Source organism: Phaenicophaeus curvirostris, chromosome 28 (genome assembly GCF_032191515.1).
Source record: "Phaenicophaeus curvirostris isolate KB17595 chromosome 28, BPBGC_Pcur_1.0, whole genome shotgun sequence".
Taxonomy (NCBI): Eukaryota; Metazoa; Chordata; class Aves; order Cuculiformes; family Cuculidae; genus Phaenicophaeus; species Phaenicophaeus curvirostris.
The window spans coordinates 5,688,429-5,702,100 of NC_091419.1; the positions used below are offsets into that span (position 1 = coordinate 5,688,429).

Sequence of the window (13,672 nt, forward strand, 5' to 3'; positions counted from 1 at the left end):
TGTCTGATTTCTTCTCCCTGCACAGGGCGAAGAAGAGAGCTTGTGTGCGAGAAGGCAGCGATTCTTCCCAGCAGAACCTCACCTGGTTTGAGTTCCTGTCTAATGAGTAAGTGAGACAGAGGGTAACCCACACGCTTCGTGTTCTCAGAGCAGACTGATTGCGAGCCCCCCTCCATCTAAGTTCTGCTGCCCAGGCAAGCAGGAATCTGCAGTGCTTCAGCCCAGATCGGGGCATTGTTGTGCGTGGCACTGAGTGAAAACACATAAACAGAACTCACTCAACATAAGCTGAAATTTCAGATTATTATTTGCAAGTGTCCCATTAATCAAAGACATGCCTGATGCCAAAGAGGTCCTCCAGGAGATGGAAAGCTCAGAGACGGGGGGCTAAAATAATGCTTTGGATGACCTTCATCAGTGATTTCCCTGAGCTGTGCTGGGCCAGTTCACTTCCCTGTAGTTATGATGGGTTTGGTCTTCTTTCAGAAATGAAGACAGTGGAAAGAGCGATAAAGCAGAAAAAGGCACAAAAGTGATGCGACGTCTGAGTTCCCTGCGGAGCCGAGTCACTGGATCCTGGCAGAAGGATAAGGTGAGGGGGAGATGGTGAATTTGTGGAAAGAATTGTTGAAGTCTTCAAGCAGAAAAGGGAGTCTGACTCCAGGGAACAGTGAGTTGGATTGCTTTCGGATGGCAGAGGCCTCTAGATTGGTCAGCAGACACACTGTGACCCTTCACATAATGCGCTGGACAGGGTGATCCCTGACTTCCAGCCCATCTTGCTCCAGGACGTGCTCTGGCTGCGCTCAGGCTGTCTTAGAACATTGTGCAGACCAGGAGAGGAGAGCTTTGACTGCCATGTCCTGCCCTTCATCACGCACGACCCCAGCCTAGAAAGACTTAGGAAGGTGTTTGGGAAAAGCACTGCCATCCCAAAGCTTCAGGCACAAAGTTTCCCCCCGTCCTTGCTGTGCATCAGCTTTCTGCATGCTCGTTTTTACCAGGGGGGGAAGGAATGTGTGGGCAGAGAGAGGCTGGTAATGGAGTCGTGTTTTTTTCTCCTTTCAGGGTAAGAACAAAGAGCAGCCAAAAGAGAGAGAGAAGGAGAAAGAGACAAAGGAGCCAAAAGAGAGGTGGAAAGAGATCAACGGGCACCAGCTTGTGCCAGGGGTTTTCTCCAGTTGCACCAGTTGCTCGCTGTGTGCCAAACCTCTTGTGAATAAAAGTGGTCTGCAGTGCCTGAGTGAGTACGGCTGCGGCTGCCTGGCTTTGACCCCACTCTCCAGCCCATTCCCCAGCTTGTACCACCCTCACAGATCGCTTCACTTCTCTGCCTGCCTCGACTGCACCCCACCTCGCTGCTTGGCCTGGCTTGGTTGTTTCTCCAGATAGTCTCAACGATCCCTAAATCCTGCTTGGCAATAGTTTATTCTTGTTTTCTTTGGCCACTCGATCATTTCCTGCCCCTTTCCCCTAAGGAGGATTCTAGGTCAACATTTCCTTTAATAATTTTTTTTTCCCACAAAGTTCAGCTTTGCCCAGGCAAATATCCCTGCTGCCTGAGTGAAGCTGCATCTTTTAGGCTGGTGTTTTCCAGCTGCAGTGATGTCTCAGCTCAGCACCTACCCTATAATCGGGCACAGGGAATTTTAGAGCATTCAAAACTTTATAAACTAACCCAAAAGTCAAATGAGACCTCCTAGAACCTGCATGCTTGACATTGCTGCTTTCCAGATGCAAGCAGTGCAGAGGAATGGCAGCTGCTCCTTCAGCAGCGGGCACGGGACTCTGTTCTCCCACTGCTTCCACTGTGGCATCGCTGCACGGCTTTGGCTGATGGACAAACCCTGCCCCTCTTCTTTGGAGCAGGTACTCAGGGCACTGAAGAACATTTTAATTCCTGAGGTATTGTCTGTGCAAAGGGTTGTCTGCAGAGAAAATCTTCTGGAAATGAGAGAATTGCTCTCTTTCTCTACCTTGTAACCTCAAGCGGTGCTTGCTCTCCAGTAAGGGTCCCTCAGAGGCTCTTAAGGTCAGTAAAACCTTCCTGGGGCACAAAAGAACAAGATGCCCTTGGACATGTGCCGCGAGAAGCGTGTTTTCCCTTCAGGGCAGCTGGAGGGAAACCTAAAAGGACTCAGCTATTAGTGTTTTCCACATGTCAAAGCAAAAAGTAGGGAGCAGGGAGCTGAATAAGAGCAAGTGCTTTGTGGATATTGAGAAAGAACCCAAACATTACAGGAGGAGGCAGAGTTACTGTCTGAGGAACCTCCTAGCTGAGTCTTGCATGCCGCTCTACAAAAAATATCTGAACCCAAGAGGATGCAGTCAGTCCCTGATGCCCAGTGCACTAAGAGCTTGGAGCCGTGCTCCATATGGTCTTGGGAACTCAGAGGTGTGAGTGATCCTTCTCTGGACAGCTGCTTTGAAGGTCTGTGATCTGGAGTGCGAGGGGCTGGAGCTAGCTGCCAGAACGGGTATATTTCTTGGTCTATCTTTGTCCATCATCAGTGCGTGGGGATTGGACACGGTACAGTGATGTTTACGCTGTTTCTCAGCCCTTTCGTGAGGAATCTGTCTTCTTGAGTCTTGCAAACATTCAGAACTCCGAGGTGGCTGAGGAACTGATACGTGTTTGGGAATCTGAAATCTCCTTCGGCTTTCTGGGCTGCTCAGGGCTACGCTGCCCAGGTTAACGTGGGCGGCAGGGCAGCACAGCTCGGTTGTGTTTTCCCTTTGCGGTGGCTTGAACTGCAGCTGAACAATAGGCTGTGTTCCGATATAGCCATTAAAATTACTGCCTTCTCTGTGGTCAGATCTGGACTGAGACTTGTCCGACAGCTGTTGGCCTGAGAGTGCCTATATTTGGATGATGCTGGGCTGAAACCTTTGCAAGCTGCTTCTGGGTGGCAGTGTCGATGGTTGGTATCGCCTGCTCCCATTATCACAGCTTGGAGCGTGGTCTCCCCTGACAAGCCACCAACAGGGCTCTTGAAAAGAGAACTTTGGGGCCACTGCGTAGCCAGAGTGGCACGCGTGCTCTTCAGAAGGGCAAGCTGCTCCACCAGGGCTCAGCCTGAGCTGCGGATGCTGCCAGGACCTGCGGATATTTGGCTGCTCCACTTGTTTTCTTATAGTGAACTCACACTTCTCCATCCACCCGTTCGGCCCCCGGCCAGCTTTGGGTCCATCTCATGGTCAGGTGCTGCTGTTGATCTTCTCGCCGTGGTATTTTTAACTGCAGCACCACCGCGTGGTAGCAGACAAAAGGAAACAAAAAAAGATGGAAAGGTGATGAGCTGAAGCCAGGGAGAGGATGGATGGAGAGATGGTTAGGAAAGCTGAGGACTTTTCACTGTCCTGTGGACACAAGAAGTCTGGTGGCTACCATGACTGTGATGGAATAGAGGAGCGAGAGCTCTTCTTTTTAGGGAAACTAACAGCAGGAGGAATTCTGCTTCCAATGCAGAGCAAAGAATCGTTGTTCTGCTAGGAACATGCATGTGAGCTGTGAAGAGCACAGGTGGTCCTCTACATGGGAACTTGTTTTGCTGTCCCACCTGATTCCTCCCATCTATCGCAACACCAAGCGGTACAAAGCCTCCCAGGGAAGGAGGCTGTGATGTGAGAGTATGGATGCAGGAGATGTTCTGCAGCTCCTCCAGTTTCAGAGTCTCACAGATGCGATGTTAGGAGCCTGGCAGGGAAGAAAAGCAGAGAGGAATGTTTGCAGTCACTGGGATCTCGACAACAGCAGCCACCCAAACCGCGCTCTTACATAAACTTGGAACTGTGAGTTTTTAGCTTTATTGTTCACCTGGAAATGGAGAAAGCTCCTTTTGAGCCTTTGTTGTCAAGGGTGGAGAAGGTTCTGTGCCTAAATTAATCCTCTCTTATAAACATGCTTCCAGAGTTTATACAACAGGAGTTGGATGAGTCCCAGGAAAGCCCTGACAGGAGGAGAGCTCTCCATGCAGGCTGTACCATGGAGGTGAGCCAAGGATATGCCATGGAATACAGATGCAGGAGGATTGCTTCCCTCCTAGCATTTGAGCTTCAGTAGTGTGGTAGAGGTGGGTCTTCTACAGCATCTTTAGTTGAGAGTTCCATCTCTGCTACTTTAGGGGAAAGACAGAGCTGTAGCCCCTGTAGGGAGGTCAGATCAACCATCCTCTTCAAAAGGGAACTGATAGCCACAACCACAGCATTTGGTGGGCTTCAGGCAAACTCCTCTTATGTAAGAGAAGGTGCTCAGTTTAATGAGTCTTCTAGAATAACACAGGCTGTTCTGGACACGGACTGTCCACCTGTCCTAGGCTGAATCTTACTGCCTGCTTCTGTACACAGGCTACTTACTACCACACTGCTCTCCAGGACTTAAAGCACATTGTGAAAGCGGTTTGAGAACCCTTTCCTTTCTCACAACGGTTATGTGGGTAAATGGAGGACACGGCTCTCTAAAGTTTGTCAGGCCAACATCCTCCACCCGTGCTTTTTTGCCTGTAAGAAAGAGAGGCCAGAATGTTTCTTGGGTTGGACTTGAAATTTGATCTGTGAAATTCACCTCTCACTTGGCCCTTGTGCCTGCTTTCAGGATTTCCAATGCAGCACCAACAAGCTAATACAGAGAGGATAGTTTTGGCTTGTAATAAGAAGGAATTACTTGATTTTCTATCCTGGAATTTCTGCCCATGGCCCATTCAGAGTCCTGAGAAATCTGAAAACCTGAAACTTTGCATTTCGGGAGGGAGACATAGCTGCCAAAAAGCTTCTATTTTGGGGGAGAAATGAGGTTTGGCTGCTGTAACAGGAAGACAGTGATGAATGGACTGGGAGTCCCACTTGGAATAAATGATTACTGATAGGATTCCAAGTAAAGTAGGTGAAACCAGAGCAACTGTGATAGGCAGTAGGTACACGTGGCTATAAGCCAGTGAAGCAGGATCTAAAGCAATTGTGAAAGCAAAATGCACTGCTGGTTTTGGAGGAATCCCTGACTGAGGTACGAGACTACTGACACAGAGCTGGTTCTACAGAACTCAAGAGGTTTTTGAGAAGGAAACTGAAGCATATGCTGCTCTTGGGGCTTCTGCTTTTCTGCCTTTCACTTTCTTTTCATATGTGGGCAGTATTGGCTTCATCAGGAACATCTCAAAGGTGCTGCTCCTTGCTTTCTCTGATAAAACAGCAACATCTTGTACGCTTGCACAGACAAATGCGTGCAGCCGTATGACTGTAATCTACCTGCAACTCATTCAGTCAGAAATCTTTTGTTGTTATAGCATTACAAAGGATTAGAAACTTGGTGCTATTCTCCTCTTTGCAATCCAAACCTTAGCTCTAAGCTATGGAGTCTTTCAGCTGGCTGCTGTGCTAGATTTTGCGCTGATTTTGTGGAGATGCCCTGAGGGCAGCCGCACAAGCACAGCACGTTCTCTCCGTGACAGCTGTAGTTGGGCAATCTGCAATGCTTTCCTTTTATATTATAGCCAAGTATGAAATTTGAAGTGTCTAAGGATTAATCTGTCACCAAGTGACAACCAGTTGTTTACCCCAAAGTGCCTTATTTAATGATTATTTCCCTGTAGTGCTGAGAGGCCCCAGTAAACGACCGGGACCTCATTGTACTTAGTCCTGTACAGAAGCAGTACAAAACGGAACATTTCTGAAAAGCTCACAACCGTAAGATGAAGAGAAAAAAATAAAACCCATTAAGCAGGTTGTGCTGTGAAAACTAGAGACAATATTGGTCCCGTGGCAGTCTAGGCTTTCAGGACATTTCCAGCCCAAACAGTGGCAGGTTCCTTCAAAGTAGCATGGAAAAGCTGTGGGGTGGAGTTTTGAGAGAGAGAAGTTTGCTTTGCAATCGTGTACATTCCATTTTCAAGCTTGACAGGCAACTTGGATGTGCATGATTTAAAATATGACAAACTTGTGATGGAGATCAGTGTTGTAATTCCTCAGAGTGAATCATAGATCAGGAGGTGAAGTTAGGTCAAGACAAAAGCTCTTCTAATTTTCCCTCTCTGCACTTCAGCAGCCCGGTGCCGGTTCCAGGTCAAGCCTTACCGGTGCCAGGGAAAAGGCGTTTTTTTCCAGCAGCAATTGCTATCCAAGTCAGCGCATGAATCTGCTGATAGTGAAGACAATTCCCCTTTGCTCTCGCTGTTTGTCTGCGCAGGGGTCATTTGCAAAGCTCTGAGCAGGCACTCGCAGCTGCAGGGTGGATAAGGAAGCCCGTGCCCTGCCAGGCACCCCAACCTTGCCTTGGTAGGAGAGGCCATAAACACTTCGCACATTTTGAATAGCAAAATGTGGGCTCTGAATTATGAATTATGTACTTAGAGTACATCCCAGGTGCTGCATAAACACACGAACTGCCGTGCTAAAGCTGTCACTGGAGATGCTCCATCCCATCCATTAAGGGTCCGGGGAGTCTTTGCTCCTGCTGTGGCTGGGCACTGATGGAAGGCAGGCGCTCTGGAGATACCCCATGGAGAGAGATGTTTCCAGCCGCAGGTTGGGATGGGAAGAGGCTGGAGTGGTTCTCCAGCTGGGGGACAGCAGCTGGGGAGTCTCATCAGGAAAAAGCCTGGTGCCTCTTGACTGTGGCTATCACCTTCATCCCAGGAGAGGGCTGAGGGAGAAGCATGGGCTACAGGTGGCTGTGGCCATGCCCTCCATGCGGGAGGAAGGGTAGACATGGTTTGGTGGTGGACTTAGCAGGGCTGGATGATGGCTGGACTTGATGACCTTAAAGGTCTTTTCCAACCAAAACCATCCTGTGCCTCTGACCCTGTGTGACCTTGCCCTCTGCCAGGGATGCCTGTGCCCCCCTGAGGGGCTGGTGAAATGTTTAGAGAGAGCTCATTGCTCTACAGCTACGTAAAAGGAGGTTGTAGTGAGGTGGATGTTGGTCTCTTCTCCCTGGTGGCGAGTAACCGGATAAGGGGAAATGGCCTCAAGATGTGTACCAGGAGAGATTCAGGTTGGATATTAGGAGGCATTCCTTTAGTGAAAGGGTTGTCAGGCACTGGCAGCGGCTGCCCAGGGAGGGGGTTGAGTCCCCATCCCTAAAGGAGTTTAAAAGACAACTATAAGTCGTACTTGGGGACATGGTCTGGCGGTGGACTTGGGGTGGATTTCAAAACTGGTGAAGGGGCTGGAGAACAAGTCTTACAAGGAGCAGCTGGGGGTGTTTAGCTTTGGGAAGAGGAGGCTGAGGGGAGACCTCATTGCTCTCTACAACTCCCTGAGAGGAGGTTGTGGAGAGGAGGGAGCTGGGCTCTTCTCCCAAGTGACAGGGGACAGGACGAGAGGGAATGGCCTCAAGCTGCACCAGGGGAGGGTCAGGCTGGACATTAAGAAAAAATTTTTCATGGCAAGGGTCATCGGGCACTGGCAGAGGCTGCCCAGGGAGGGGGTTGAGTCTCCATCCCTGGAGGGGTTTAAGGGACAGGTAGACAAGGTGCTTAGGGACATGGTTTAATGGCAGGTAGGAACGGTTGGACTTGATGATCCAAGAGGTCTTTTCAAACGTGCTGAGGTGAAGCTGGTGAGGGGACTGGAGATCAAGTCTTATAAGGGGCAGCTGGAGGTGTTTAGCCTGGAGGAGGCTGAGGGGAGACCTCATTGCTCTCTCCAGCTCCCTGAGAGGAGGTTGTGGAGAGGAGGGAGCTGGGCTCTTCTCCCAAGGGACAGGGGACAGGACGAGAGGGAATGGCCTCAAGCTCCACCAGGGGAGGGTCAGGCTGGACATCAGGAAAAGATTTTTCATGGAAAGGGTGATTGGTCCCTGTCCGAGGCTGCCCAGGGAGGGGGTCGAGTCCCCTTCCCTGGAGGGGTTTAAGGGCCGGGTGGACGAGGTGCTGAGGGACATGGGTTAGTGATTGATGGGGATGGTTGGACTCGATGATCCGGTGGGTCTCTTCCAGCCTGGTGATTCTACAATTCCCTGAGCAACCTCCCCGCTCTCACAGGGAAGAAATTCCTCCTTATGCCTCGCCTAACTCTGCCCCTCTCCAGTTTACCCCCACTGCCCCTCGTGTTGCCCCCTCAACCCTTTGTAACCAGCCTCCCCCCCCCCCGGGTTTCTCGCAGCCCCTCGGGCACCGGGCCGGGTCCCCCCTCCCCTCCCCGCGCACGCGCACCCCGATCACTTCCGGGTCGCCGCCGCGGTTCCTGTTGCTGCTGTGGCGGCGGCTCCGGGGCCCGCGTCGCGCCCAGGGACTCCGGTAAGAGCCCGGGCTGCCCTCGGCCTCCTCCCTGCCCCTCCCCGGGGCCCGCAGGGGCTGCTGGCGGGGAGGGGTAGGAACCCTTCACGGGGGAGGTGGAATCCTCACGGAGGAGCCGTGGTGCCCCATCCCTGGGGGTGTTCAAAGCCGGGCTGGATGGGGCTGGGAGCCCCTGGGCCAGTGGGAGGTGTCCCTGCCCGTGGGAGTGGGGGGACTGGATGGGCTTGGAGGTTGTGGAGAGGAGGGAGCTGGGCTCTTCTCCCAAGGGACAGGGGACAGGACGAGAGGGAATGGCTTCAAGCTCCACCAGGGGAAGTTTAAGCTGGGCATTAGGAAAAAATTTTTCATGGAAAGGGTGATTGGTCCCTGTCCGAGGCTGCCCAGGGAGGGGGTTGAGTCCCCTTCCCTGGAGGGGTTTAAGTGACGAGTGGACGAGGTGCTGAGGGACATGGGTTAGTGATTGATGGGGATGGTTGGACTCGATGATCCGGTGGATCTCTTCCAACTTGGTGATTCTGTGACTGGATGGTCTTGGAGGTCCCTTCCAACCCAAGCCATTCCACGATTAACCTGGAGGACAGGCTTGTGAAAGTCTGCTCTTTTATCTTTTAGGGGATAAAATATCACTGTGCCTGTGAGCCTTGGCACCCTTGTCCTTGTGATCATCCTCAGGTGAAATCTTAGGGAGAAGCGTCCTCTTGTGAGGATGGTGAGGCACCAGCCCAGGTTGCCCAGAGAAGCTGTGGCTGCCCCATCCCTGGAGGGGTTCAAGGCCAGGTTGGATGGAGGTTGGAGCCCCTGATCCAGTGGGAGGTGTCCCTGCCCATGGCAGGGGTGGATCTGGATGGGCTTTGAGGTCCCTTCCATCCCAACCAATTCCATGCCTATGGTAATGAAATCCTGCACCTTGTCTTCTTGACTGCTTAGACATAGGACAGGTGCTGGTGCTGCAGCAGTGAGAGGACTCCAGGGTGTCCATAAAAACACACCTTGCATGTGTCAGGAAAAACGTGGTGAAAGCTCCTCAGTATCCACAGTTGTAGTGACTGACCCATTTTAAATATTCCACGGCTCTGGCGTGTTAGGGAGAGCAGCAGGAGATGATATCGGATTGTAGGCTTAGCTTGGCTGTGCTGGAAAGGAAACCCTGGCAGAAATGGGTGGGTTTTGGAGGAGGTAGGGGGGAAACGGAGGGTGATTGAAAACTGAAAAAGCTTTCTGTGTGTTCCTGGTACTGTGTCTGGTTTTGCTGCTCTAATGAATAAGCACAATTCCCATTTACTGTTTGAAGAGCGTGTGCTGTGGCTTTGTTACTGCAGTGCCTCTGTGTCTTCTGCGTGAAACTAAGAGAAGAAACAGCTGCTTCTCCCTTTTCTCTTGCCTCTTAAGAGAGAGTTTTGTAGGGGGCTTTTTAATTTTACAGTTACACGGTTATAGTGAGTTTCTGTTTGGTACAGTAAGAAAACTAAGGTCATGAATAAGTCTCTCAGACAGGAGCCATCAGCCACTGTGTGTTGTAGTTCCACCTAATGTTTACCTCCGAAATATTTTGAATACCTTTTGTGATTGTCATCATCGCTGCAGTCCTGTAGTGTTCCTGTAGGATGGGGGAAGGGTTTGGTGTGGCAAGAATTGGAATGGTGCTTGTCATTCTTTTAGGCTAATGTGCTAATTTTACTTTGCCTTGTTTAAAAAAGGAAACATCAGTTGTTCATTTGATCTGGTTTGGGTTTCTGTGTTTAAAGAAAACCTCAAGGGCGCCAGAAGTTGCATGATTCCCCCCACCCTGGGTTTGTCTATCTGATATTTTGACAATAAAGCCAGATACAGCGAGAAAGTAATTATAGGTTGTTTTTAGAGACAAAGAGGGGTCCTTTAACAGGGGAGACGAAACTTGATAATTCAATGTTGTTTGTTGCTCTCACAGTGGACTGTCTCTATTTTGGAATGTCAAGTATCTCATCAACCTGCACCCTTCCAGTTTTTTGTTTTCTGCCTCTACACGTTTAGGCGAGTTGGCAAAACAAGTAAACACCAGTCACCAGAGTCACTAGGACAAAGTTAAATCTGTTCTGAGTTCCTGTGGATACTTGACCTGGATTTACCCAGTAGAGAAACTTCTTCGTGTTCCAGGGAATCCTCTCTCCTGAGGAGATTTATCACAAAGTCACTCTGCTTTTTCTGGAACGCTGTAGTTGTTTGAAATGTTTCTTGGTCGTTGTGTTGTGTATCTTTATGTGTAAATTCAGATTTTATATCCTGTATTAATCATTCACATGCAAGTTGTTGAGAACTAAAGGTTTCGATTGTCAGTTCAAGAGATGAGTTACCTTGTATGGTGCATGGGTGAGCGAAGAGAGAAGGGATTCTCTTGGACTGCTGAAGCATCAGACATATGCAAACAGAAAAATGATTTATTTCACGAGATATTTTGTCCACAGCTCTCTTCAGCTGGTTGGATTTAATAGGTGGTGCATATACTCTAGCGTTAAAACAGTGCTTGAATCCTGCATCACTGGAATCTCTCTTAAAATGTATCCTTGACTGAACTTTGCTGTTTTGAAGTTGTGGATTTGTTTTGTTTTTATAAATCTGCTGTTTAAAATGCTTAAAAGCCATGTGCTGGAGGAAAAAAATAAGGCAGGAGTTCAGTTTGAGACTAAACACAGCGTTTCTGACTGTTAGTTGTAGTGGTTATTTTATTGGGCAGTGCTGTTCCAGACCAAAGGTCAGGGTCATGATTGTCATCACGTCTGGTGAGTCAGAGAGTTGTCCTGGAATCCAATTCAGGAAGACATTTATAGGCCATTGCCAGTGTCTGGTCCACTGGAAGGTATTGCAGCTTGGGGAGAGAATGTGTTCACCTGCCCTTCCTCAGCCAGGTTCATTGCCCTCTTGCATACATGAATTAGCATTGGGCTTTTGGGCACTGTAATATAAAACACTGTTAAATCGGGTCTGTGAGCCTTTGGGAAAGCATAAGGGAAGGGTTTTATTATACCAGATATTAATTTAATTATCCTCAAATGTGAATAGGATCATCTCTGATGCTTACGAGCCTCTTGCTGGAGGAGACCCCTGTTTCAGTGAGTCTGTGAGCACGCAGAATGCTTCTGCCCGTGCAGAATGCTTCAGGGGTAGTGGCAGTCCTGGAATAAGCAAATGTGAGAGGTGGGGCTGTGCAAACCTCATGAGGTTCAAAGCTGAGTGCAAGGTCCTTCACCTGGGTCAGAGCAATCCTGAGCACAACCACAGGCTGAGTGGAGAGTGGATTGGGAGCAGCCCTGAGGAAAAAGACTTGGGGCGCTGGGGAATGAGAAGCTCAACATGAGATGGCAAGGTGTGCTTGCAGCCCAGAAAACCAACCATATCCTGGGCTGCGTCCAGAGCAGTGGGACCAGCAAGGTGAGGCAGGGAATTCTGCCGCTCCTTGCAGCTTCTTGGTGTGTGGGGGTAGTTGAACTGCCAATCTTGGCATGAGACAGAGCCTGTGTGAAAATAAAATCCTTTGGGGGAGATCTGGTTTTCCCTGTGAAATTAATCCTTCTGCACTTCCAGGGAGCAAGTAAGGGGATGACGAGGAAGGGAAAAGCCTGGGTGGCAGTCGGAAGAGTATTTAGTTCTGCCTCTCCCAGTAACTACCAGTTACTGAGGGTACACACAAAACCACTTGTCTTTGTCAGTTTTGAATTTACCAGTGCTCCGGTTTTGGGCTGACATCTGTGCTTTCTAAGGCCAGCTATGATTTCTGTGCACCCGTAACAACCCTTCATGTGCATCTTGGCTTTTAAATACCAGTCTCTGTGTGCAGGTTTCTGTCGCTTCATCGCTGTTCTTCATCCCTCATTCTTCTCTCTGCTGTTTTCTTGCCCCCCGCAGTTCTCTCCTACCCTGTTCAGAGAGGCTGCGCAGAAGAATAAAGAATTCAAAGGAATCTTGTGTGCAGAAAGTGGAAGTCAAACTCACTGGTATTTGAATGTTTGTTCTCAGCTGTAATTGGAGCATGTTTGGTTCAGTGCAGTCTGCAAAAGGGTGTGGGATAGGGAAAGCTGGAGCATTTTTTGTGAAATGAAAGATGCTTATAGAACAGTCTGATTCTTCAAAACCCTCTCTGTTACACAGGCACAAATACCGCAACTTGGAAATCGTTAAGTTAATTGCATTTCAGATGGTCTCTTAAAGAATCGCGTCCTGGGATTCAGCTGCAGTTCTCTGAGATCTTCCTGTAGCATTTTCCTGCTTTCTGGTATGTTCTCTCCTGTTGTGTAAAGAGCCTCCCAGCAGCACAGGAAACTCGCACACGGCTCTATTAGATATATCAGATGGTGAAGTGAAAAATGCCTACTGAGAGTGAGATCGGTGGTTATCTGTAACAGAGCAGAGCAAGTGCATGGGTTTAACATTGAAATGTATTTTAAAGTTGATATCCCTCTTACAGTTAGCTTAGCAAAGTCGCTGAGCTTTTGAAGTGGGATTTGTCCTACCAGGCATTAATAGGGAAAGAATTACCGAGTTTTGTCGCTGAAGATACACAAATGTCAGGTGTTGTGGTTTATTTCGCTCCTGTTCTCAGAGTTTTGCTGTAATTATGGAAGTTGCTTGTGAGCATTTCCCTCTGTTAGCCAGGAGCCTGAAAGCAGATCACCAGCCTTGGCACCAGGCACGGGCAACAGTTCTGTTTGGATGAAGAGGCTTTAAATAGTTTTTTCTCTGTGCTTTAAGCATAAACAGGATATGGCATTCCTCTTGCCAGGTTTGTTCTGTTTCTCTTTTAACAGGCACGCCTGAAATATATGGGAAGAAACAAATCCTGGTTCCTTTACTGAGTTGCTGGTGTCCTGCCTCTGCTTTTGATGAAGGGTCTTATTTTATAGGTTGTGCAGGAAATATGTGACACTCCTGTTATCATCCTGTTTTCTCAAGCAGTAGTTATTGCAAGGGAAAAAAGAGTTTGGATTTTACCGTGCTGTTGATGGGTTTATGTTTTGTGTGAGAGGGGGTTGGCTACTCTGGTTTCTTTAGCTGGAGAAGGTTCCTTTGTGAAGCTAAGAGAAGTGGTGACGCTCTGGGGGTTCTGTGGTGTGGTTTGAACTTCACTTTGCTGCAGTTACTTCACCTTTTACCAGTACTCTCTGCAGAAAGGCAGCTGTTCCTCTGGAGCCAAATGAATCACTGCCTTCTTGAACAGTGTCAATGGTGAACTGAGAAGCGTGGAAGTGGCCTTTGCTGATCGAGGGCAGCGGTGCTCTGGTTGAGTGGCAGTGAGGCAGGATGCTGTTCGTGCAGCCAGTAGTGTCTCGTTTTGCTTGTGTGAATTGTATCGTCGTGGAAAAGCTTGACCGTTTGGTGTAAATTCAAGAACAGACCATGCACAATGAGAATGGTCACTAAAACATCTGAGCTTACTCTGCATCTCCTCCAAATTTAAGAACTTTTAG

The 13,672-nt window shown here is 49.1% G+C and overlaps 1 protein-coding gene across 3 annotated transcripts in view; it reads left to right on the forward strand.

Annotated features, from left to right (window-relative positions):
* The window catches only part of ARHGEF18 (Rho/Rac guanine nucleotide exchange factor 18), a 48,405-nt gene that overhangs the window by 11,732 nt on the left and 23,001 nt on the right, over nt 1-13,672 (forward strand). For all 3 annotated transcript variants that reach the window (XM_069878283.1, XM_069878280.1, XM_069878282.1), the window contains 3 exons: nt 26-106; nt 487-592; nt 1,069-1,243. In XM_069878283.1, coding sequence (XP_069734384.1) covers nt 26-106; nt 487-592; nt 1,069-1,243 — 362 coding nt within the window. The remainder of the gene's footprint in view (nt 1-25; nt 107-486; nt 593-1,068; nt 1,244-13,672) is intronic.